The 27,585-nt window shown below is 39.5% G+C and overlaps 1 protein-coding gene across 7 annotated transcripts in view; it reads right to left on the bottom strand.

Moving 5' to 3' along the window:
* Nucleotides 1-27,585, bottom strand: part of Sorcs1 (sortilin related VPS10 domain containing receptor 1) — a 520,023-nt gene that overhangs the window by 11,058 nt on the left and 481,380 nt on the right. For all 7 annotated transcript variants that reach the window (XM_040743123.1, XM_005063476.4, XM_005063473.4 and 4 more), the window contains exons 22-24: nucleotides 23,825-23,937; nucleotides 18,589-18,720; nucleotides 12,327-12,426 (exon numbers count right to left, since the gene is read on the bottom strand). In XM_040743123.1, coding sequence (XP_040599057.1) covers nucleotides 12,327-12,426; nucleotides 18,589-18,720; nucleotides 23,825-23,937 — 345 coding nt within the window. The remainder of the gene's footprint in view (nucleotides 1-12,326; nucleotides 12,427-18,588; nucleotides 18,721-23,824; nucleotides 23,938-27,585) is intronic.

Raw genomic sequence — 27,585 nt, 5'->3', positions numbered from 1 at the left:
CTGCTGTAAGTCTAGCAGTTTTGTACAGTGAGAGCATGTCCTTGTGTGACAGCTGATTAGGCAACCTCAGTGCAGTGGAACACCCAAAATCGGGTGCTTTATATTTAAACAAAGAAAATGAAGCTCTAGCCCTTGGTGCCATCAACAAAACCCAGAAATGCATGTGATTGCATGCTGCTATTGGCAGAATATCATGGGATAAAAGGACTCTTTCCATTGTTATGTATATTATCTTGACTGTTTTTAACAGACAGAACTCAGGGGCTATTAACCACATGACACAAGCAGAAGCAGTTCCTGTGCTCACTGCTGAATGCCACCCTATAGGACTTCAACTAGTTAATGGAAGAAAGAAGACTGAGTCACTCAAACACACACAAATACTCACAATTTCTATATGCCCCACCTGGTGTAAAGGACCAAGAAATTAGAAAAGATATTTCTCAGGAAAAGGGCTAAGGCAAAGGTGATAGGCAGCACAGAAAAAGAATTCTCAAGTGACATGAGGTAAAATATCATGCTTTAAAAGAATACTTAGGATTCTAGGTCTTATGCTTTTAAACTTTGATAGCATGTATGGGTAGAGGTGGAACATGGAAAGACAGACAGACAGACAGTTGATAAGAACAACTGTCTTCTCACAACCAATTATGTTATCTTTTTATTTGCATACAATCCCCACAATCAGCCACTGCATTGTTTTGAATTAACTCTGCCTCCCTATCCCTTCATTCTTTGCTATCAAAATATCATTATCATATGAAAGGAACGAGAATATAATGTAAAGGTAATCTAATATAAACCACTAATTTTCTGTGAACAAATTGAGTTCCAGAGAAGCCATAGATGAGGACAGTCAGACGTGAGTGAAGCATATTCCCACATAGAAGGCCCCTGTAGCACAAGCAGAATATAAGTGAGGTGCAGCTAAGAAAACCACAAAGATTATTTGAAAGAGTAAGACTTCAATTTTTTGTTGTTGTTATTCTTTTTTCTTTTGAAACAGGGTCTCTACATATAGACCTAGTTGCCCTGAAATTTACTGTGCAGACCAGGCTGGTCTTGAACTCCCAGAGATCTGCCTGCCTCTGTCTACTTTCTGAGTGCAGGGATCAAAGAGTTACCTTAACCCTGTTCTTACTCATGTGAAGGCAGACACATGCTCACATGTGTGTGCACACACAGACACAACTGACACCCTTTCACTTAGCCTTGCTTCCACCTCCTGCTCCTGTCTACTTTTCTAGGTTGAGGTTTTCAATCTTACATCATACACACTCGGGTCACCATGCTTAAAGTGGCAGCATTAACACGGTTGGGCAATTATCACCTCTGGAGAATATTAGTTTCTACATTTTGCGGACTAAAGTGTACCGTCTATTCCACCTCCCAGTTCTGCATCTCTTAGCCACTTCTTGGAGACCCAGGAGTGAGCGGCGCAGAGCCAACAGCAGTGGAGAGATGAGTGGCACTACCCTCAGTGCTCCTTGTTTGGTTTATGCTTGCTGATCTGTGCCTGCGTATAAATGGGTCTATTACTGCTCCTTACAGAGGCAGCCACATATCTTAATTTATGCAAGAGTAAGGAGTGTTTGTATGCATCACTAAGGAATGGAAACTGCTGATAAATGGATTTGGTCTTGTCGTGTGGAATTAGTATAAATTAATCCCTCTCTATCGCAGCTTCAACAAGGTAGGGGTGAGGAAGAAAAGCGCTGGCAAGTTTTTTGCCATTATAAATGAACAGAGGATAGTATGGATACAAGCATTGCTCCAGGAAACTGGACACCCCTTGCCTCTGCTCAGACATCGTTTCTAAAGCCCTGTGAGGAACTAGGCTATGCTCCGAATTATTGTACTAGTCACAAGGACCTGAGTTGATTATTGTAATAGAAATATTACCACATCCACAAAAAAGTGACGGACATTTAGGAAATGCTAAATAACCAGCCAGAGCTGTTCGTGTGCAAGGAATTTGATACACTCTCCACTAAATCAGATCTTGATCTGCCTTTCTGGGATACCTGAATGAATGGGAGATCCCATTCTTCATTTGAAAAACTCAAGTGACATCTTCAAGGAGGTTGCAAGAGCACAGACTGTATATTTAGGAATGGGGAAATGAATGGAATGGAGATGCATGGTATTAAAGAAAAAGAATAAATAAAAAGGAGGAAAAATGAAAAAGCCAAGAGAAAATAATCTCTGCTTTAATAAAGTTGTCAAAGTCATGAGATGGAACTGACTGTGATGATATCTCTGACATCAGACACTGTTAATACTTGATGCTGTTGTATTAATATTCCCATATTCCTGAGTCCATCCTTCAGAAAGGTCTGAAAGATGAAGAAAGTTTCTCAGTTAGGTCAGTTTGAGAAATGGGAACCTTGACATTGCTCACCTTGAGATTCTTGGTACACATAAGTGTATGACAGGTATCCAGTCTTGCAGATGGAAACAAGTTTAGTCACCCCACAGTTTTTCACACACTCATTCGGTCATAGACCCTTTGTAAATTCCGGTCTTGTTTAGCAAAGGGCTTTCTTGACACATCTCCAATGCTAGTGTTGCTGAGAAACTGCAGGAGAATGCTCTAATTTGAGTTTTAGTTTTTCCTTTCCTGACTCTGAAGCAGACATGCAGTTTTATTTTAAATATAAAATCTGCATAATCCGAACATTCGGAAGAATGTGTGTGGGGTCACATTAGTGACTTTACACATTGCTGGAACAAAATACTTGACCAATGCAACTTAATGATGGAAGGGTTTATTTTGGGTTCCTGTGCTAATGACAGTCTGCTACAGCGGGGAAAGTGTGGTGACAAGAGCACAAGGCTGCTGATGACAGTATGCACCGGGATCAAGTCCTGGCAGGGCCCTGTGCATACTAAGAAATCACTTGGTTATCTGAAGGGCAGATTGCCTTCTTAAAGGAACTGGTTCAGTATATTAAAATCTGAGATTCTACTTCATTCTTGGTGTGTGTGTGTGTGTGTGTGTGTGTGTGTGTGTGTGTGTGTGTGAAGATATCACAGTCAATTAATCACATTGGAGGGAAAGACATATTTTTGCCTATTGACACCTATTATTATATATTATAGAACCCCAAAAGCTACTCTGAAACAATCTGGTTATTTAAAGAGGAAAATACATTTAATTTTAGGAAAACTAGGAAGAAAGAAAGAAATGCTATCATCATATGAGTAAAATGCTTTACTCATAAATGACTGACTTGTAAATAATAACTGGGTGATCAGAGAGTAAAGAGGTGTATAAATTTATTGACTGTGGAAGAACTTCACTAGTTCTAATTTCATCTCTAAATGGAAAACGTTATTGCAACAATTTATTTCACTTTACAGTTGAGTGCTCCACAGCAACTATTTGGCATCTGCATCGATTATACTGTGGCTTTGACTGCATTCTAGTTTCTACAACATCCCACCTGGGGCTACTGCTACCTCACAGGGACAGTACCTTCACCAAGGTGGAGCTAGAGAGCAGCAGAATTCACTTAGTGTCATGATGAGGCTGAAAACTTCTGCACTGTCTTCCCCACCCCTGCCTTTCCCTCTCAACCAATCCAGTGTTAGTGACTGAAGTCTAGAAATATCAATCCTTTAATGTGTCTGTGATATCTTTTTATTGTACCTGCAAAAGAAGCTAAATCAGTTGGCAACAGCACAGAGGCCAACATAACAGTTTTATTACAAAACCCACACATGCCCTTGACAAAGGACGATTTTTCTAAATGTAGCTTCTTGAACAAGGCACTAATGGACAAGAAGGGATTGGAACAATATTCCCAGTGTGCATTTTTATGCTTTTATTCAATATGAGCTTTGAGGCTCTTCCGCTGAAAAATGACAGCTTCTTTTAATTTTAATCATATGTGCCCCAAACTCTAAGAGACCAGGAAAACTAAGAGCAAAGCCTTGTATCTCTGAAATATAGGTGAAAATAATGAAAGGTAAATTCAGTATTTTTACTCATATCAGCATATGAATTTCATGTAGATAATATCATTTGTTTAACTCTTATAAAGCTTCCAGCTATTTAATTCCCTCTGCTACTTAGATTCTAGTTCATATTTTAATAATTTTTAACAGCTTCCCAGCCACACCTCTTGGCTGCCCTTGGCCACTTATCTTGATTATGGATATAGTGTATCTCATATTTGGAGGTATGTTTCATTTATTACCTACTTCCTTTCACTGTTATCTGCCCATTCTGACTACTAGAAGGCCTCCACCCATGCCAAGAAATTAGATTTTAATGTTTATTACTCTATTAGAGTTACAAGCCCTGCTTCTCTGTTTTAGTGAATGCCCAGAGCTGTAAATCAGGTTTAATGATGGAAGGGAATTTTCCTGTACCATCCCTCATTGCAGAAGGATTTATGCTTATGGAATGCTCTCTACTGGCAAGGGGACCGGGCATGAGAGCACAATCTGGAGAAACTGATCCAAAAGTAAGACCTGGTTTACCAGTCTCCTGGGTCTCCCAAATAATTCCTCACTCTATACAATGAGCCCCCTCAGTTCTCTATTTTATGGTGTTTCTTAGTTTAGCTGAAATGTGGTTAGGCTGGGTATCAAAGATCTCCTACTTTGGCTTGGAGACAGGTTTTCCAGTCATGAAAGACAGCTTTATCTACCCAACGGGTTTGAAGAACCAGTCAACCTCAGCTCCTCTATGGGATCCATTATTTAAATTTCAGTTTATTTACACGATAAACTAAGCGGGTGAAATATGAATAGCTCTGAATTTTTTTAACATTTTAGTATGGGCTTATCTGTTTGGGATTGTGTTCTCAACTGGAATGTGCCAGAATATCTGCTTGGTCTCTTTGTCTTACTCTCTATCCTTATGTAGACACTTGTATATTTTAACATAGAACAACCAATAAACCAATAACTTCCTCACACTCCCCATGCCAGTCAAATAAAAAGGGCTTTTTAATTCTGAAGATGTATGATCGTAGGCACAAAGATAGGGCATTTGATGGGGCCTGAAATATTCGCACCAAGAAATAGAATTTGTTCTCCTGGCAGTGGACTTCTCTTACCTAAGAATATAACATCTGACAGGAGTGCACACAGTTTAATGTCTTAATCTTCCCTCATCAGATTCAACCTCCTAGTCCATCTTGCTGGTAGATTTTAATCTTAATGGCACAAAACACAATATAAGCCAGTAAACCCACCTTCTTTGATAAACAAGAAATCACCATTTTTGCAACTGCCCTTAAAAAAGAGAATGAATTATGAACTATTATACAAACTACTACTTAAATAATCATTACAGTAGGTGACTGCCCTGCTGCTGTTTTCTCCATTGTTACTGCCCTGTCCACTGTGTTCATTCATGAGTATTTGTGGTTCAGCTCTGTCCAGTGTAGAAGGAATAACGATGGTGCTAATTTGTCTTATATTATCGGCCAGAACCATAAACTTAAAGGAACTGTTACCAAATGAGTCATAGAAGATAGGAACATTGAAGGAATAAAATGATAAATCTGAAACAGATATTTCTCCTGAGTATATTCCAATCTAGCAATGGAAATAAACAAAAATGTCTCTTACAGATATTTAGTTGATGGGTCAGTTTTATGATTTTATAATAACCAATAGAAATCAGAAGGCTTGCACCAGACTTTAAGCCTTCATAAGTGGCCAGCAAACACTTCTGACAGTGAAATACTGATTCTAAATTGTGCTATACAGAGCACTAAGCAAGGGGCAATAAGTTACACCTAATTCAGGCTTCTTTCAATAACAGACCCTTGCCTCCCTGGCCCATCCTTTCTTGCTTCTCTTTTTCTGAGACATAGAACTTCAAGGAACATGGGTGTTTTTTTCCATTCTAATTGTCCATCCTTATTGTACAAATAATATTCATTGCCACATCCATAATATGGAATAAGAAATAGAGAAAATAGTTTTCTCTAGCTATTTTATTGGATAAAATAATGAAAGGCTCCACTTTCTACATGTTATGCATTATGAACCTGATTATATGTAAAAGTAGAGTTAGTTAAGCAACTGATCTGAAGTTCTCTGCTGGGTTTGGTAATGGTGACAATATAAAGATATTAAGAATGCTACTCAGAAGAAATCAGTATGTGTGAGGAAAAGGAGGGTGAAGATAGCCATAATCACCATCATCATATAGAGATTTAAAAATTGGCAAGCTCAGACATGGGTGATGGTAATGAGGTAAAGCCTTCTAGAAAGATGCCACACACATGCTGACACGGAGCTAAGCCTTAAAATACAAATGGATTTAGGACTGTAGAGAGCTAAAGAAGCTGGCGGTGGTGGGTCATATGAACAAACTTATACTTTGTCCCAAGCATCAGTATTATTTTTCCAACTCTAGTGTTACTGATTTCTGCACCACGTTCTAACACTCTGGTGGGTTCTGCAATGTCCTAGGCTCTAAGGTTCTAAAAGTCAAAAGCATTTGTTCAAGCCATGACCTTGACTCTGCCTTCTTTATTTTTAAAGAACAACATGTTCATTATTTCCCCTCTATTCTCACATAATGCCAAATTTCCTGTTTCTGCAAAGAGAATTCTAGAAACATATCTGTCAGGCATAGCCAGACCCTCAAGAGAAATCACACAGTTTCCAAGAAGCACAGGAAAGACTACAAACAAAATAAACACTGCATTCAAAGTTTAGCTTAGCCTCACTACAGAAATTAATGAATTCCCCAAAAGAGAATACAGGAGGAGATAAGCAAAATACAGTCTCTGATGACATACAGGAATACTCATCTTGTGACCCTATGAAAGCTAATAGGGAACTGAATTTGAAAACCAAAATAAGGCTAGTAAATTCCTGAAAGGAGACTGTTCATTTCCCTGGGAGAATAACCAAGCCATGCATTGGTTTTCACCAGCAGCATACTCTGGCTTGAAAGTTTATAAAGGAGACCGCTGAACATCTGCTGAGCAATTCATGCTAGCCGCAATGTGTGATAATGGTCCCTGTGAAGTTTCCCGTGTTCCTGCTTAGAGATATGAAATGCTGCAGGCAGTGGGCCTTTACATAAGGATTTTTCTCTTTCTGTAAGGGCTATGAAAGGATGGGAAGAGAACAGGAACCAAAATTCCATATTTGCATCAAACAATCTTCTTTACCCACACATAAATACGTTAGTTTCACTTTAGAAAGCATCACTACAAGCAAGCACCTCAGCCCACCTACCTGTCACCTAATGTGTCCTGTTTCCCATGCATAAAAGGAATTACCCTCTACTCTATTTGGTAGACATGCGGTCCAATATACTGGTGTTCAAATAGCTATTCTTATATTTCTGAATAAGGTAGTTACAGCTACACCAGGATCAATTTCAAGTAAGAAATTGATCTTCATCACAATTATTTTTTATTTAAATTAGAAACAAGCTCGCTCCAAATGTCAATCCCAGCTCCCTTTCCCTCCCATCCTTCCCCATCCCCCTTCAACCTCTCCCGCCCCAACCCCCAACCCAATCCCCATTCCACTCTCCAGGGAGGTGAGACCCTTCATGGGGGAATCTCTAAAGTCTGTCATATCATCCAGGGCAGGGCCTAGACCCTCCCCCATGTGCCCAGGCTGAGACAGTACCCCTCTACGTGGAATAGGCTCCCAAAGTCCATCTGGATGCCAGGGATAAATGCTGATCTGTTGCCTGAGGCCCCAAAGAATGACAAGGCTTCCTCACTGACACACACGTTCATGGGGTCTGGATCAGACTCATGCTGGCCTCTCAGCTATCAGTCTGGAGTCCATGAGCAACCCCTTGTTCAGGTCAGCTGTTTCTGTGGGTTTCACCCACCTATTCTTGACCTCTTTGCTCATCACTCCTCCATTTCTGCAACTGGTTTCCAGGAGTTCAGTTCAGTGTTTAGCCGTGGGTGTCTGCCTCTGCTTCCTTCAGCCCCTGGATGGAGACTCTAGGATGGCATACAAGGAAGTCAAGGGCATTTAAAGTAGCCTCTTCACTATTGGTTAGGTAGCCAATTGGTGTCATCCTTGTAGGTCTCTGGACATCTAGCTTGTGCCAGATTTCTCTTCAAATCTATAATGACTCCTTCTATTATGGTATCTCTCATCCTACTCTCCTCTATTCTTCCCCCGACTCAACCTTCCTGTGTCATTCTTGGCACAAAGTTTTGGCTGTTCGTATTATTATGAAAGTCCAGGCCAGAATGTCTGTACCTAGGGATGTAGCTAGTTCTCTATTCTTATGTAAACAAACGTTTTGAGGTTCAGTTATTCTTTCAGTCTCGGTCATTTTCTTCCTGGACAGAAACTAATGTTCCACATAAGACTACATCAGTATAGCTGCTGAGTCATTCAACACACAAACTTTATAATAATGACTGATAAAGCTTGCAGTTGAGCTAACAGATGACATTGCTATTAAGTCTAGTAGGAAGGAAAGTACACAACCATAATGATAGGAAGATAAAGATTTTTCTTTCTCTCATTAAGTTTTCCCCGTGCAAGAGCACCTCCTCACCACAACTGTAGCTTTTCTCTTGTCTGGACAACCTTGAGTCATCATGCCTTTGATACAGCATCTGTCTTTCAAATGTTATGGTTACATGGACTTCCAATGACATCTATTCTTTCTGCCAGCCTGAAACCTGACTCCTGTTCCCAAATCCACCTGTGAAAGAACTGTCAGCATAAAATGGAGGCAATTCTCAGGTCTTTTCACCTTTGAATTTTTCCCAGGCATCTGAAATTTACTCCAATGGAAACAAATTCTCATAGCTATAGAATGAAGCTTCTTTTTATTATTATTATTATTTTATTTTAAATAGCTTGTTTCACATGTGAATCCCAGTTCCCTCTCCCTCCCTACCTCCCACACCCCCCTCCTCACCATCCCCCCCCCCCAGAGTCTCACCCTATGGCCACTTCCTTCCACATAGGGGATATCAAGAGCCTGTCATTTCACTCAGGGCAGGGTCCGGGCACTTCCCTAAGAGTCCAGGCTGAGAGAGCATCTCTTTTTGTGTTATGGACACACGAAGTCTGTTTGTATGCCAGGGATAAACACTGATCCACTACCCAGGGCCCCATAGGTTGCCCAGGCCTCGTCACTGACTCTCACATTCAGGGGGTCTGGATCAGTCCCATGCTGGCCTCCCAGCTGTCTGTTTGGGGTCCAAGAGCTCTCCCTTATTCAGATCAGCTGTCATTGCTGGTTTTGTCAGCCCATTCTTTGCCAATTTGCTCATCGCTCCTCTCTCTCTGTCACTGGGTTCCTTGGGTTCAGTTCAGTGTTTAACTGTGTGTGTTTTCCTCTGCTTCCATCAGTCACTGGATGAAGGCTGAAGGATGGTTATAGACATCAAGTTCATTATCAGGAATGGGCATTCGAGGTGGTCTGTGGGGTTTCACTCCACACAGCTCTGATCTGTGGTGTATGTCAAGTGTGTTTTATCTGGCTGAAGCCAACCACCCTGACATATCACACACGGAATTCTTGCAGGAATGATACATGTCTTAAATCACGTGAGATCTGAAATGCCATAGAACCTTTGTTTCCTGTTGTGAGGGAACTGACTGTGTGGTCTTAACAGCCTTTTGTACAAATATCTACAAGTCAAATAATGTCCCTATCCAGTGCTTGCCCTCAGGAGTGTCTTTAAATGCATCAAGTGTACAATAAATATATCAAAGTCAAAAAAATAATAGAATGAAGCTTCTATGTGAGCCATGGATCCACACATGTCTTACGATTCCCTTGCTCTATCAGTCTCTCATGGCTAAGCCATGGGCTAGCCTGGTCTCAGATATCTAATGACCTACTTTTTAAGTTGGTTTTAATTCTGAACTAGTTCTCACAAGAAGTCCTCCCATCAACTCATTTCTATTTATGGTCTTTTTGTATTTGAGATAGGGATTCTAACTAACCAGACTTGCTTTGATTCTACTGGCCATCTCTTGAGTGCTGCTTTTGCCGCATGCCAAATTCCTAAAAACAATATGAGGCATATTTGAAATAGAATATAGTAACAGGTGAAATGTAAAGCTGCCACACCTAATAACTGAAAGGACAGCTGTATGAAAAAGTAGAGGGTCAAAACATGGTTGGCATCTAGCGTAGAGGAAGTGGAGAAATATAGCTAGTTCTCTGTTTAGCTTGTCGTGGGCCATCCTCTCTCACTCCAATGGAGTCTTGACATACATAGAAAAGGGATGTTTTCCTGACCAAATCCCACTACAACAGAATTTATCATTTTCTGAATTCATTCAGAAGTTGAGTGTGCTGTAAAACAAACTTTACAAGAGATGAAATATATCCCCTCAAATGCAGAATTCTGTATAGAATATCAGGCTCTACTGCTTTCTGCCTCTAAATTTAAATGGGATTTAAATTGGTAGCTTGGTGTATGTAGGAGAGGATGATGATATGCAATATGTCTTCTAAGCAAGATCAATTTATGAACTAAGTAAATTTCACAACCCTCTCAAAGACTCATATGGTGTCTCAGAGTCCACTAAAGTACAGAGGGCTCACATGGCATGTTCCATACTCTACCTCCCTTCTCTGTGTTCCTTATGGATTGTATCTGAGTACTTAGTTTGTGGGAGAAAAACAGGAGACAGTGGCAAGACACTTAACCTGCTTCCAGACCTGGGAACCTCCTAGAATCTCCAAGAAAATGGAAGGCTGAGATCAAAGCTTCTGCCTATGCTCCTCATTTGTTTGGCTTCCTCTTCAGCCTAACCCTCAGTTCTTTGATCTTTGGAATATCTCATGAATTCTGTCCTATCTATCCTTCAAGAAACTTCCCAAATAACACCTCCTTTAATAAAAATATCCAACCTCATTTGGAACAAACAGTTCATCTCTGCCTTTAATTTCTTAGATTGCCTCAATTTTTTAATAACAAACAGAAATTAAAAACAACAACTTTTCATATGCTACTCATTCTCCTAAGCACAAATTAAGCTAATTCCTTCACTGTCTTGCATTCCATGGCCATCTCTATGGCACCCAGCATTTAAATATTTCTATGCATGCACAAAGAAAAATGATGGAAGCTAAAGATCTGTCTAAATAAAAAAAGAAAGCAAAACAAAATAAACATTTGTAAAAGATAAATGCTTATATGTAGTGACATATGATTTATGATTTATTAAAGCTTGCATGAGAATTCAGATAACAAAGTCAGCCACAAGCCACAGAAGCCAGGCACACACCTTTAATCCTAGGACTCAAGATTAAGAGGTAGACGGATCTCTGTGAGTCCAAGGCCACCCAGATCTACACAAGAGTGAATCAGTAGAAAAGAGAATTATAGCTCACACTTTTAATTCCAGGACTCATGAGATGTGTGTAAGTATCAGGCATTTAGTAGGAGGCATTGAGTCTTCAGCCATGCTGAGGATAGCTCGTGGGTCACCCCTTTCTGCCTGAGGTAGAGGTAAGAATTAGTGGCCAGCTGCTTTGCCTTTCTGGATCCTCAGGCAAGTTTAAATAAATCATAAATAGTTTATCACTACATTTATGTGCAATGTGTTCACTCTCCACACAAACACTCATACACTTACTTATTGAGAGACTTCCCAACTACCTACACTAGCTCCTGTTCTATAGCATATCTCCACCGAGGGCCATCACCATACTTTCCCACGCCTAACCATATTATAAGTTTCATCAGTATACAAATGATTTTCAGTTGTCATTTGTACTCCATGAAGCATCAGTGCATTTGGCAGTACACTGCCAAAACAAGTAACTGATAAATATTGTTCATCTAATTAATTATTAATACACACAGTGATCTATATATATTTATAAATGCTTGAAATTACTTATTTCTTATTGAAAGCTTTCTTAATAGTTAGAAGAATTTCCCTGCATGCTTTTTATAAGTAAAGAGACAGAAGATAAAGAACATTTATTTACAAAATTAGGATCAAATAAAGGTTCATTCTATGTCTCTCCCAAGTCTCTGTTTACCTGTATGGCTATAGTCTGGAACATAAAGAAATCAAATTCTCTGTGCAATGAATGAATTAAAAATAAGGCTCTGCAGAAAGATTTAAAAACATTATATTATTGTTAATGTTCTTTTCTGAGGTATGCTGAGACAAAGCATGCACCTAAGTATTTATTGAACTGTTTTCCACGGACTAAGACACTATTTTATTGTCTTGCCAAACTGGTTCCTCATTAGGGCAGATTCATCAATAAAGGAAACTTTCAAGAACCATGCCCAATTTATAATTACCATCTATTCTTCATTACAATGAATGTGACTTCCCTTCAGTCGAGTTGCTGGCAGGAACTTCCAAATATAGAAACTGACCTGCTGTTAGGTGAGCTGCATGGACAAGAACTTGGACCCCAGGCTTCAATTCGAAGTGCACCAAGTTTTGGTTGAGTTTGTGGATTAGAACTTCAGATATCTGAAAGAAGTGTTATAGTTAGTGCCACCAAAATTGTCATATTGACTATGAACAGCCACACTGAGAAATAATCTGAATGTTCACCAAGGTCTGCTAACATTACACAGCAAATGACAGAAAAGGAGGCTCCATTCTATCTAAGACCTTCAAAGTAGTAGCTTGATACAACCCACACATTCTGGATGTGATTAACTTTACTTCCTTCATTTTCTCTAAACCATCCCTATGGCTTTCATAGGTAAGCACTTGATGACTGTTGGGTAATAAATGTTGTCAATAACATAATAAACAATGCAAGTAAATACAATGTAGCCACAGCTTAAGCGATGAATTAGTTAATGTCTGTTTCAAGCATATAGGCATTTGCTAAATCATTCCTGGAGCTGGTATGTGTTTGTAGGATACATGGAATTCTAAACCATGGACTATTCAGCGAGAGCAAGGTGTTTGAGTAGAAGTTACATACAGTAAAGATTACAGACAGGGTAAAAGCTCATTATTATGCTTGGCTTACACATATTAAGGAATTTCTTAAAGCCTCTGAGGAAAAACTGTACTACTTATTTTTTATCTGCTATCCTTGCCTTTTTTTAATATGCTATTTTAAGCATCAAGTTCATATTTTATTTAATATGCTATTAAGTCTAATTAGATGTTGACCATTATTCTTCTACTTAAATTCTTTTACTTTCATTTTTTTTTATTTGCTGAGTTTCATCTTCTCTAGTAAGTTGTCAAAATGGCACTGTGGAGCCTTAATAATTAAGTAGGCCCTGATGGTTCAGTTTGGAGTCCATTACCGAAGTCACTGGTTGGTAATGGAACTGAAGTGCCCTGCACATAAACTTCTCTGTTGAATGAAAGGAATGATAGATGATTCCCCATGACCCATGGATGACACTGAGGGTACATCTCTCAAACATTGTCATTTGTGAGACCATGAATAAAAGTAAGGTTGTGTCAAAACCACGCTAAAAACTATTTGGTGCCTCTCTGAAGATACTACTTTTTTATGAGCATGGAAATTTTTCCTTAATACTCTATCTAGGTTTACAAGAAGAGTAGATTCACAAGAAATTTCGTCAAAGGTGTTTTCTCTGAAATCTTTGATCACCACTCAGTTAGTGGGGTCTTGTTGGGAAAAACTGGATTATTAGCAAGTGTCTATCACAAAGGCTTTGACTTTGAAACTTACAAATGCATATAAATTATTAACATACATATACATGCAAACATCCAAACACAAGCATATGTAGACATATAATGAAAAAAAAAACACTCTAGTCCAAACATAAAGGATGTCTCAGAAGCAACTACAAAACTGACCTGTTTCCTAGAAACTATCAGGACCATAACATAGAACTGTGTATCTACAGCAGGGGACTTCTCTCTTCCACACCAGTGAAGTGAAGAACATGTTTATATTCAAGTGAGACATATAAATAACTAAATCAGAAAATAAAGTTTATCATAATAACATACTTTTAATTTATTATCTTCAGGAGAGTCCCTCATGAAAATAATTAGATGTGTTGGTTTATGTCATTGCTTCATTGGATTTGTCTGTATCACTTACGAAACTAAGACAGGTATGCAAAATTAATCAGGTAACAAAATGTGTTTCATGGTATTTAACTTGCATCAAAAGATATTTGATGAGCCGGGCGGTGGTGGCGCATGCCTTTAATCCCAGCACTAGGGAGGCAGAGGCACGCGGATCTCTGTGAAACCAGGCTGGACCGACAGCCTCCAAAACAATACAGAGAAACCCTATCTCGTAAAACCAAAAGAAAAAAAAGATATTTGATGAAAGATATATAATGTGGGAGAGAAATTAAGTGTAAGCCAAGACCACATGGGGATACATAGATTAATAGAAATGGGTTAATAATTAAGAGAGAGCTAGCTAGTAAGAAGTCTTAGCCAATGACCATACAGTTTATAATTAATATAAGCCTCTGTGTGTTTATTTGGAACTAAATGACTGTGGGACTGGGCAGGACTTCCATATACACAAGATGTTGAATTGCTTTCCTTATCTCGTTCAAAAGTTTGTGTTTTTTCGTTCTTCATCCAGAATTTATTCACATTCTCTTTGAGTTCATTGGACATGTTTACAATTGTAATTTTGAACTTATTACCTTGTGTATAATCTAAGTTGCTTTCCTCGGTATGTGTTACTGTGGGAATAATATTCTACTGTGAAGGACACATATTGTCTTGGTGTTTAGTATTGTTTGTGGTTTCATTTTCAAACCTGGGTTTCTGGAGCTAGAATGCTGTAGTGTCTTTTGATGTGGACATCTGTCCTACCTTTCTTGAGGGGGCATCTGGATGGACCTCTGTTTGCTGGTACCCCAACTTCTTAGGTTTTGCATCAACTAGATGATACTTCTAGTTTGGTCTTAGGGGCACTCGGTGTTGATGTGCAAATGGATTCTCTGAAGTGTCCTAGTTCAGCTACAGCTAGGTGTATCTCCCAAGCATAGGAATACACCTCCCTCCTGCCCAAGAGCTAATAAGTTCTCATTGCAGATCCTCAGAAGTCTATGCAAAGCACACATAGTCCTGAATGGTCCTCCTGTGCCAGGTTCTGTGGTCACAGCAAAGACATGTAGTGCTCTTATGCAGAATTTTTGAAATTCCCACATAGCAAGTAATTTTTTTAAGTCTTTGGGAAATTTATCAGCGACAAGGCCTCCCCGATCCGAAGTAGTAACAATTGTTCATAAAGTTGGTCTGAGGAATGTAAACCCTGCTGAATATAAACACAGCAAATATTCTGGTGCTATCTTTAGAGACAATACAGGCTGGGGTGACTTTGAAGAAGACGCAGTTGGTAAAGCCTGAACCTGCAGTCCCTTCCACTAGTAACTGAGAAAGTTTTTGTTTTTAACAGAGGAAGGTTTTTCCGGGCTCATACAACACAACTACATGATTGAGAGACCGTGGATCCAAATTCTAAATTCTAGTTGAGGCTTCTTCACCTAGTTTGCATTCTTTCTTTGGCTGGTTCATTGCTTGCTTTAAGCTTCTCCATGCTTTAGCCACAGGCCTTTCCTTTACCTATTATTACTCTTATGTGGACCACAGTTTTCCTATTTTAATGACCTTCCTCGTCAATATCATACTAACCTTACAACCCGAAATCCTCATGTTTCAAATTCAGGACTGACAATGAATAGCCTAAGTACACAAAATAATCATTTTGCTGAGTACATTTAATAGCAAATATTAAGCTTATTAAATGCCACCAACAGATTAATCTATTTTTCATAAATGTCTTTCCTTTTGTTCCCCTCAAAATTTCCAATATCCATCTGGAAGTAGTAATAGATTAAACAGAAAATGTATATTTTGTTTGCAATTTTTCCACTATCCCCTTTTTCTTAAATAAATTTAATTTTATTTTTGAGATTATAATACAATTATAATATTTCTCCTTTTCCTTTCCTGCCTGTAAATCCTCTCACATAACTCTCTTTGATCTCTTCTGAATTTACGGTTTCTTCCTTCATTATCATATATATATGTTTATGTACACACACACACACACTTGACCTGCTCAGTCTGTATATTTTCATTTTTATGTATGATTTTAGGGCTGAGTGTTTGGTTTTGGATAACCAATTGGTGTGGTCATCCTATAATGTTATTTAAGCAGCTAGAAAGATGACAAGCATAAGCCCTCTCTGTCTCCAGCAAGACATCGTAACCTTCTCAGAGCATGATGGTCTCTCCTCCATCCAGGAATGACTGATCCACACCTGTCATCCCAGAGGACTCGGAGAGAAGCAAGGGATGCAGGGCCCAGTGGGCAGCACTTCTGCCTGACTTGAACCGCTGGTCTTAGCAGCAGGATGCTCTCTTCTTGATGAGGCCACCGAGGTCAAGAGAGCCTTTTCACACTCTCTGGAGATCTGAAAGCAGACTGGTGGAGCTCTCCCAGATAGAGGGCACTTGATTAACCTACTGGTGGCATCCTGATAAAGGGGTCACATGCTTCTCACTGTGAAGAATTCTCAATTTATTTCACAGACAAGATAGTTCCATTCAACTAACATTTCTGTTCCCTGGGGAGTGCTCTGAGAAGTGGCTCAGGGAAGAGAGCCAGAGATATTTCACTGTGGTTTTTCCCTCCCACTCATTAGGAACCACTAGACAGGATCCATGTTCTTACCCTACTGGGCATTCCGAACAACTTCTTTAGCAATAGGGGGCCACAGTATGAAGAGAGCAGCTAAGATCAGCAGCATTTCTGAGTCAACAGTCACAGAATGGGCTCATTTGTTGTTGTTTTTCTTGTACCTTTTGTATTTGTCATAAAAAGTTTGCATGTTTCATTTCAGTGTAACCATTTCCAATGTTCCTTCTCCTTCACATTTTTCTGTGAAGAACCTTGTCCTCTGCTTTCACATTTATTAATAGAACAACTGAAATTTTAGCAGCAGTACTCTATATGACCTCAAGGATTAAGAGATGCCTGTCCACTTGACCTACACTTGACCCATCATAACTGTAAATCTGGAGCTTCTGGTGGTGATATTGGAGGGAAGATACAGCCTTTAGTGTGGGCTTAGCCTCAAGCTCAATAGAAGCTGGGGCTTGCACAGCCATCCTTGCTTTCCTATTCTTGCAGACGTTTCTATGAGGTCCTACAAACAGGAGGAGAGAGAATGCAGATGGATAACAGTCGGGATTGGTTCTGAATTTATCCATGCCTGAAATGCATCTCTGGACTGATGGGGGAATGTGCTACTGTATGCTGGGAATATATGTTTCTCTTATTGGTTTATGAATTAAGCTATTTTGGCTAATGGATAGGCATGATTTAGCCAGGCAGGAAATTCAAACAGGGATAGAGAAAGGTTGTAGGCAAACTCAAAGAGACACCATGTAGCTACTGGGAAGGAAGGACACCTGGGCATTCTCCGGTAAGGCCATGTGGAGATACACAAATTAATAGTTATGGATTAATAATTAAGAAAGAGCTAGCCAGTAAAAATTCTAAGCCAATGGCCAAACAATTATAAATAGATATTAAGCCCAGAGCGGTTATTGCATAATGGCTTTAGGGACCCGATTGGGTAGAGAAAAACCAGTTCAGTTGGACTGAGACCAGATGGAGAAAATCCCTACACTGGACTTTTAAATTAAATGAGTTTCTAAGTTCACTCCTACCACTCCCTCAGTTATGTGACTGAGAAAAGCATCAACAGACCTTACCTACAATGAAAACTACAGGTTACCAGTGGGCAGCCTGTTTTGTGGAGTCTCAACACATATCCGGGCACTATAAGGTAATTTCATCATTACATTTTTCAATTAGGATAATAATATTCACATAACTAAATCACTAATTTCTCATATGTTTTAAGTGAACACTGAGTTTACTTTGACTAAAATCTGGGGCAGGCAAAATCATAATCAATTTCCTTAATCGGTGTTTTTTTTTTTAACTTCTAGCTTGGTATCTGGCTTTTCACTGAAAGTATAGGAGTACCTCTTTCAGTATAAAACCTCATAACTGATACTAGCCACTTTGTCCCTATATATTCTTCCATTTTTTGACTGTCCTTGTTTGATTCTCCATTTTGTGAAAGTCAGTTCAGCAATCATTTTACTTCCTTACTATCAACATTTTTTCGTCCAAAGATGCCCTTCAGTATCCCAGTCTATGTAATAATCTAAAAACCTTAGTTTTCTTATTTGCACATTGTTTTCTATCATGAAACAACCATAAATATAATTGTTACATTTATTGAACATCTACTATGTTAGTCAGGTGCTTTATTATGTAATTTCTTCAATCAACAAAAATACCTATGGGATGCTGTGACTTTTGCTAAATTACTAATGTTAATCTATTGTCTTTTATTGCTTCTTCTCTATGATAGATCCATATATCAGTGATAAAACTACAAAACTGGCTTAGGTCTCTCTTAAATAACCTCTGCATCAAAATTCAGACCTCCCTAAATGTGTACCAAATTCTAAGTGGCATGTCCTTCAAAGAAGTCACCTGCTCTCAGAGCTCTGATTAAACCATATCAAGGTTCATGGCAGATTCCATCAGTATTCAAAGAGCTATATTGGTGGCTAGACAGACTGTGGGTGAGAGATACTATAGGGAGAAGTTGGGATGTCTTCTGGGCAACTCACCTGCTCCAAGTCCTCTGATGACCTTTTGTTTTCTCTGTTTGCATCTTGATAGGGCAAAACAAAGAGCTCAGCAGCCGTGGGTAAGCCAGGTAACACTGCTACCAGGATGTGCTGACTGGGAATCCCTGTGACCTGTGGGAGAGACAAAGAGACTGGATGAGTTCTGTGGAGGATGCTCACGAATAAATCAGGTGTTGGGCACTAAAAAAGGCAGAAGACATACTGGAATGTGAAGAGTGGTGACTCAGGACCAGAGCCTTGGGTACTACAGGCAGCAGGTGGTAGCATAAACTTCATTGGGTCATCAGTTAGGCTCAGATTCACAATGTTTGACTCAGGTTCAATCGAAGATTCATCATAGTGACTGCTTTTTGTTTTGTTTTGGGGGGGTACTTTCGAGACAGGGTTTCTCTGTGACTTTGGAGGCCTCCTGGAAATAGCTCTTGTAGACCAGACTGGTCTCGAACTCACAGAGATTCGCCTGCCTCTGTCTCCCAAGTTCTGGGACTAAAAGAGTGCATCACCACCACCTGGTCACAGTGACTGCTTTATCAGTTCTCTGTGCCTGTGCTTCTGTTTCCTTAGCTAGAAAAATTATAAGAGTGACAGCTGACTTGTTACCTTGTGACTCTGAGTACCCAAAGCACTCCTGGTGGCCTGGTGGATTCAAGAGCTAGATGGGTATGAAAATAACCAGCATATATTACATACATATATGAAACTAAAATGTCACACTGAAGACCACTATATACAATTAATACATACTCATATAAATTAAAATAGAGATAAAATATTCAAAAAGCATTCAAAAGCTCCTTCCTTGTTTAATCATTTGTGCTCACACTAATAGCCTAGGGTTCACTCTAAGTCCATCCCAAAGGTGGTTGTAGAATCAACATTTCCCCTATGACCACTCAAAATACTATGTGTTTATTTCACTAGGATTTTAAAAATCATATTAAAAATAACTTCTCATTATCACTCCCGTATCTTCATTCTACATTTCTGTGATTCAAAATATACGTTTTTCCAGTTATGTAAGTTTGGGACCATCATCCGTTCACTTCTGACATACGCTGTCCTCTTTTTCTCCCGTTACATGTGAGAATTTAACCTGTTGCCCTCTGAATGAATGATCATTGTACTCCTCCTTGTGGATATCTAACTACTGCTGATATCTCAAGTCAGCTGTTCAGGTCACAACCCTAGACTGTTGTAGGCTACTCTGTTCACATTTACCCCTACTATAGTTCAACTTCAGCCATGTTCTCCTGTCTAAAGCAATCTCATTGCTGCTGAATGAAGCATACGCTCAAGAGTGGTTCCACTCTTCCTTTTCAAGCTAACTACCCACAGTTCACATAGGCTTTTATTGCACTAGCTAATTCTGAACAATTTCTCCTTTTAACTTTTCTTGTAGGTATATTTGTTCATGCTGACACTGCTTCTTAGAATCTCTTTCTTATCTATTATGCTTGTATGTTTCTACATATCTCCTACAAGTCATCAAAAAGACTACATATTTTAGTACATTTCTTCATGATTTCCAACTGTAGTGATTATTTCTTAACTGCTTTTTCAAAATTAGCAGTAAATCCTATATTAGTACCTTTTGATTTGTCCCCAAGGTTTTGCTGAGTAAATTAATCAATTTTATACACAGCTTCTCACCATTAGCCCCTGAAGGATGACTATGCCTCACTTTTCAGGGTGGGGTCCTCAGGAAGTATACTCAATGGTCCTAGTGTGCTGGAGAAATCTTCCCTTCATTTCCAATGAGGATGAAGGAAATGGAGCAGGTATTGGCAGGAGGAGTCTGACTGCCATGGGAACCCAATGGGAGCCTTAAGAGATCTCATAAAAAGGTAGACTGGTTCTCAGGTGTATCTAAGTTGAGTGAAAAAATGACTCTGTAGACTCACATTTACTTGACATGACCTACTCTGAGGACTATTAGAACAAGGCAGCACCCAGCTACAACAAGTCTCTCCCTGAATAGGGATCTAGGGATCTAGGACCCAGGGCAGACAGAAACTTCAGCAAGGTCAGACAGTGGCTCAAAGTCATCTGGGAAAGGTTTGGTAATACTGTGTGCTTTGAGCCAGGCATGAAGCATATAAATAAAACCTGTCTTCTGTGATTCTTTTATCCTAATGCCACAATATAACTCTGATTACAGCTGATGTCATACTGTTTCGTGTTCCTACTAAGATTCAAACTCTGAGGTTAAGTTCAAAGCAGCCCCATTATATGCAAAAAATATCTACTGACTGAAATTCATTCAAAGATTCCATTATGCTGTATCCATATCAAAAGCCAATTTGGTGAAGAAACAAACAATAAGCAATTTTATATAGAGCTCTGTCACATAGCAACAGAATAAACTGTGAACAAGATGACTCAAGTTGTCCTTCTTGTTGGAGGAACATACTTAATGAGGTCCCTTAGGACTTAATGAAGTGGCCAAGTATAATTACTGATCTCAAAGATGGGGGAAAATAACAGCTGGGATGATAGAACAGATCAGTTGCCTCTTGGGAAAACTGAACAGCATTAATTATTCCTAGTCTCTAGATCACTCCCACCCTGTCTTGAGGGATACTTATCCAACACAGTCATTCTGCATCCAGTTGGCTATTATTATATACAGCAGACTGGAAATATTAATGAGCAGTGTTTGTAGACCACTGGGAATCTGGTTGTAAGGTAAATGTTCATAGTTTACAATCCCTAGAAAATGGGTATGAATAGAAATCTACCTCAGGAATCTCAGCATTGCTGATTGAATGCCTTGTTGATGAGCTACTGGGGGTAATCACACAGTTTCCAGGGAACCAAGGTGCTTTGAAAATTATAGACCAAAGAACCAGGAAAGGACTCATTGAAGGGGATAACCTATCTTGCTTGGACATATTTTGATATCTAAGGTAGGTTGGTAATAGACAATTCCAAAGTCAATGATCCTAATTTCTTTTGGGTCAGTAGTTCATCAACTGAGCCTGCTTGTTACTAAAATATGGAACTATTAATGTGGTAGTTGCTAAGAGCAATGCAAACAGAGGTGAGATGGAAATTACTCAGCAATATCCAAAGAGTTCCCATTCTCCAACCAAATATCCCCTTGATTTATATGGAAAAAGGCAAAAAGAAGAGTACATTAGTGTTGTAACTTAGGAAAACCCAGTGCATGAAAGAAGGATGCCATGTGACAGGGTTCAAGCAGAGGGGATTTTTATTGGGGAAAGGGATTATTTTTTTAAAAAGGGAAAGGGGAGGGGTAAGGCAGGCCTCCAGGGACAGGAGCAGTGAGAGAGAGGAAAGCAGCACAGAGAGAAACAGACAGAGAGGGGGAGAGAGGGAAGGAAGGGAGGTGGGCAGGGCCCTTTTAAAAGGGAAGGGAGTGAATAGGCACAGGTGGTACTCTAGTGGTGCCAGCTGAGGGCGTGTCCTGTCAGAACCTCAAGGACAGGCCAGTACAGATGCCTGCATACTAATACTTAGCACTGCATGGAGCTAAGCATCTACATCTGAGGGCCTGACATCACACCCTGACTTTTAATTACATGGCTTTTGCCTCCTTGCTGAACTCCCTCCTCTAGAAAGTGCAACTGAGCATAAAAGAATATCTTATTTTTGTGACCAAATGTAGTTAAATAATATGAAGTATCAAGAAAACAAGAGGCATTTCCAGAGTTAAATATCAATAAAGGCACAGGTGAGAAGACGGATACTAACAGCCAACTGTGCCACTGCCTTCCTAATCAGAGATTATCTGAGTGTCTTCACCACTTCTGTGTTTTTCATAGAGCTACAGAATGTGTTAGGAGCAGAAAAGAACATATACAAATGGTATACTGATATTTCTTTGTTACTGTGCTGAACACAAGATGGCTTATCTTGGTTGTCACTTTAACTACATCTGCAATCAGCTAAAACCCAGCTAAACACACCTGTGAGGGATTTTCCTCCATTGATTCACTTGAGATGGAAGAACCACTCTAAATTTGACCATTTTAAGCTGGGAAGATCTACCCTAAATCTTGGCCACACCTTTTGCTGGAAACCTATGTAAAAGGACATGAAAGAAGGAAGCTTTTGCATTTTGCCTGCTTGCCATTGCTCTCACTGGCAAGTTAATTTATCCTGCTGCTAAGGCATTCCTTTACTGGTATTAGAACCTAGTTCTTTGGGATCCCAAGGTATATTGAAGACCAGGTGATACACCTAGTCTCATAGACTGAACAACTATTGAATTTTGGGTGGGTCTTTGTGTTGGAAGACAGCCATTATTGGACTAGCCGGACCACAGCATATAAACCACTCTACTAAATCTCCTTTAAACACATGTATTCTGTGAATTCTGTTTATCTAGCAAATCTCAACTAATATTAACATATTGTGGGGAAATTTCTGATTTCCCATGTTTGACACTACATTGATCAACCCATAAGCAGATGTCTCCCTCTTTGCTCTACTGATGAAAATGAAGCAGATAGAGGAAGGGGTATTTAAGAAAGTTGTCTTCTCCAGTCTTCAGCAACCTGTGCCATCATAGGAATAATTCATGTCACCTTGATACTCTTCCAGAAAGCTTAGTGGGGATTAGAGTCTGTGTTACATTGTAAGATCCCAGACATGAAAAACGGGTCATTAAATTCAATTTTCTATTTTCGTCACCTATTATTCATGAGAGTCTGGGAGAGTTATCTCAGTGGCTTTTTCTACAAAACAAGGCTACAAATCAGCTTCTCTGGGGAAGGAAATGTGTTTAAAAGAATTTATACACGGACATATGGGTAGCCATCCTGTACCTGTGTTCTTGCAGCTGGGTGCTCACGTGGATCTGGAGCCCGGGCTTCTCTTACTATTTACACTTATTCTTGAAGACAGTTTGACAGGGTTCTCCTTAGTTATGCACAGTCATTGATTTTTCATTTGCTAATGAAATGTCTACCAAATCCCAAACTTAGGTGTATAACTGTCACAGATGTCCCTGTCATTCTTGAAGAAGAATTAGCTTTATAGCGGGGAAGGGCTACAGGTTTCTGAGCATGAACTTACCCAATAATGAATACAGGCATGCATATGGGGATCATAAATATTAAGATACCAATTTGATATCTCCTTTGGGCTCCAGCTCTGTTTTCTTCTTTTGCAAAGGGTCTGTTCTCCATGAAGCCATTCAATGGCAGGGAATGACTATGTCTGATGGAGAGAAGGTAATGCTTGTACTCACTTCCACCAGAGACTTTTTGATGACTCGGCTGATGTCCCTTCTCCATTCAGGGATGTCAGGGTTGTAGTCATCCAAGTTTGGAGAAAAAGCCAAGCGAAGAGAGCGGAATTCCTCTGTGGATACAACAGTAAGTCCATCACTGCAATTTAAATAACTCCACAAAGCAGTCAGAACACTGTTTTTGATACAAAATTCTTTACACTCTCCATGTTGACTGATTTTAGAAGGCAAAGTTACTATCCTGTCCCTGTGATCCCTCCAACTCTTCCTTTGCTAAACTGAAGCTGTGGATTCTGACCCATCCCTAACTCTGTAGTCGTTGATCATTATCCATAGCTCTAGGCTTTGAAATCCTGGACATTAAATGATCCAAGGGCCCTGTACACAAGCAATGTTATGATGCCAGAACACATGCATACCCTGTTGCCCTAACAGGAATGCCCATTCATTCTAGCACCTATCTACAAATATAATCTGTAGCGATTTAAAGATTTTCTTGACTGAACATTCTTCCCCATAATTGATGTTCTAATTTCATTTTTTAAATGATACTACTGTACTGAGCTTATGCTTTTATGAAGGTATTGCAATTAGTATAGTATGTACTTATATTTATTAATGCAATTATTCTATTGTTGGGGGTTTTGCTCACAAGTTTCATAGGATGGCATTTCATGTTGTTAATGATATCAGAGATATTTTAGTTTCCTCTGTAGTCCCTGAGATAGTCTTGATCCTCCAGGAAGCGGGATGGTGATTCAACTAACAGTGATGTTACCAGAGGAATTTTCCAGGATAAAATAATGAGGGGCTCAGAGGAAGCATGGAGAACATTTAGACCAAGGCATACAGGACAGGAGTCAACTGGCAAAGGAAGCCCTGTGTTCCAAGAAAGCATAAGCTTTAGTACTCTGTGAAACTGTGTCATTAGCTGGCATCTGTCCCCAGAATGAAAAGCTAAGACCCCAGACTGCTGTGAGCTTCAGAATATAGTGTCAAGGTGTATTTTTAAGTCTTTAGCACCCCTACCTCATAGTGTTTGGTGCACAGAACATGTAGAACACAGCACTCTCTCCCATGATTGACTAGTTGCTCCACATTACACTTAGAATAAAAGAATTTTCTTACCATAATCTGTTTCATTCCACATGGCATTGTGCAGTCTACCTCATATCTCACAAGGCTTCCCTGCCTGCATACCTTACACTCCTGAGCTCTGTCCTTCCCGATACTTCGCCATCATGCATCCACTTTCCATAGATGATGTTTTTCTTTGCCATACATCATAGCATGCCTGGTTCTTTCCCTCTGCCTCTCATTAAACAGGCTGCTCTGACTACCAGACACAAAGCATCCCACTCTCTTCTGACTCCATCATCTGATATTTCTTGCTTTCTTTATATTCATTGGTATACACAACACACACACATACACATGTATATATATATACATATATATATATATATATTTATATATATATGCCTTGGAACTTTACTTTTAAAGACCACACATGGGTTTTGTGGATGTGTATTCATTGTGCAAATGATTCCATTTCCATGAAGGCTTTGTTTTTATGCATTTACTTATTTGACAATCAATTCTTGTTTCAAGCATGTCCTTGTGCTTCAGTGGGGGCTAAGTGACATCAGTGATGACAATTATACATCTAGGAAGCATAAAGCCCACTTGTGCATTTCCTAACAATGGTAATGAGCTATCAAACACATGATTTGAAAACTCTTAAATAATAAAATGTGTATTTATGATAGTGGCTTTGTTCCAAAGATAAGTTTTTCAAAGAGTGACTATTTTGTGAGTCACTGGTCACCCATGCGAACATCACTATTATTTCTGGTGGAGAATAATTACAAGAATATAAATCCTTGGTATGATAAATGACAGCATTGAAGAGTCACCCACTGAGTTCCAACTTTACTCTGAAGGCAGAGGTTTATGTCATTCTCACTTTGTCCTTACCTCTCATCACAGGGCAGTGACTTCATCTATAAGGGAAGGTGTCTAGCCTAGTGAAAGGACACAAATGGTGCAGCTTCCTCATTGTCATTTAGCATGAAGTGAAGTTAGAATGGCTTAGAAATGTTCCTCCTAAGTACTCAAATACATGAAGGAGGGCTGAAAAAAATGCCAAGCTGGGCAGTGGTGGTGCACGCCTTTAATCCCAGAACTAGGGAGGCAGAGGCAGGTGGATATCTGTGAGTTCGAGAGCAGTCTGGTCTACAAGAGCTAGTTCCAGGACAGCCTCCTAAACCCTGTCTCGAAAAACCAAACCAAAAAACAAGCCAAATAAATGACACTTTTTGAAGCTGTTAAAGTAAATGAATTCATTTGATACAATTACCATTTGTAAAGACAGACCTGTGCCCTGGAACATTTGAGAGGAAACAATGCAAACTAGATCACCTTCCTTTCAGTATGTTTGATGGCCTTAGGTAGACCAGCCTTGCTCCATCATGCCTCAATAGTTTGACTGCTGCTGATAGACTTGATGGTCTTTACTTTCCCTCTGTTTTGCAAAGTTCCGAGCAGGTGTATTTGCTGGCCTTTTTTCTTGGGGTATTCAATCTAGAAAACTTGCAGCTGTCGATTCTGTCTCTGTCATTTCAAGAGGTTAATCATGAATAACTTAGAAATGTGTTTCCCCCTAGGACCACGGGGGAGATATTTCTTTGAAATATAGCCATAGCCAAAAAAGACAGAGTTGTCCTCTTCTTGCCTCTGCAGGAAAGAGGAGACTAAATCCCTAGGTGACAGTAGCTGCTTTAGGTGGCTTAACCACACTAATGACCCCACATATTCCATTACTTCTCCAATATAATTCTGCCAGTTAGCCCCAGGTTTAAAAACCCACTCTTCCTTTTATTCTGCTGAGTTAAAGGCTGCCCCTTTAACTCCAGCCAGTGTAATTTTTATTTAAGAAGTCACAATGCATTACACATTTCAAATCACTGGGCAGAGGTTATCGTTCAGTGATAACACTTGCCTAACAGGTATGACACTCCAGGTTCATACTGTCCTAACAAACAAAAAAATAAACAAAACATTTCAAACCATGTATGTGACTCCTTGGATAACTTGTCTGATTGAGAGTGAATGAAGGATAGAGTCGGCCATCTGCTCTACTACTGCTTTTAATGAAGAGATAGATGATCCCCTGCTGTATGTAGATAGATAGATAGATAGATAGATAGATAGATAGATAGATAGATAGAAAAATAGATAGATACATGATTCACCACTGTTTGTAGATAGATGATAGATGGATGGTTGGGTGGATAGATAATTGCACACTTCTAACTTTAGAAGATGCCTTTAAAGAGACTGAGAGTGAGGACCAAAGCGTAACAAGGGGAAGCTGGTGTAGAAATGACCCTTCTAGACACAGAATTCTTAGGCTGTGTTTGTTCATTGTACTTGTGCCATGCTTTCTCATTTGTAAAGCAGGATAATTACAGAATTTTCCTCTCAAGCCTGTGCACAGGACTTAATAAGGCAGTTCAAATATCTCATGTGCTTGGGACAGATTCTGGTGATTAGAACAGGTTTTATCAATACTAGCCTGTGTCACCAACACAGTTCTTACTAATGGAATTGTCACAAAGTAGCAGAACCATTTTAAGCCAGCAATTTTCCATGCCTGTTCATAATTTCCATTCAGTAAATGATGGTCTGGATAAGAACAACACAGAGAATTTCTAGATTTAAGAATCCTTGGGAGATGCTACTAAGGAGATCATCCACAC

This window comes from Mesocricetus auratus, unplaced genomic scaffold (genome assembly GCF_017639785.1).
Source record: "Mesocricetus auratus isolate SY011 unplaced genomic scaffold, BCM_Maur_2.0 Super-Scaffold_4256, whole genome shotgun sequence".
Classification (NCBI taxonomy): Eukaryota; Metazoa; Chordata; class Mammalia; order Rodentia; family Cricetidae; genus Mesocricetus; species Mesocricetus auratus.
Note: the sequence above shows the minus strand (reverse complement) of the source record. Positions and strands in the feature narration are given on the sequence as shown.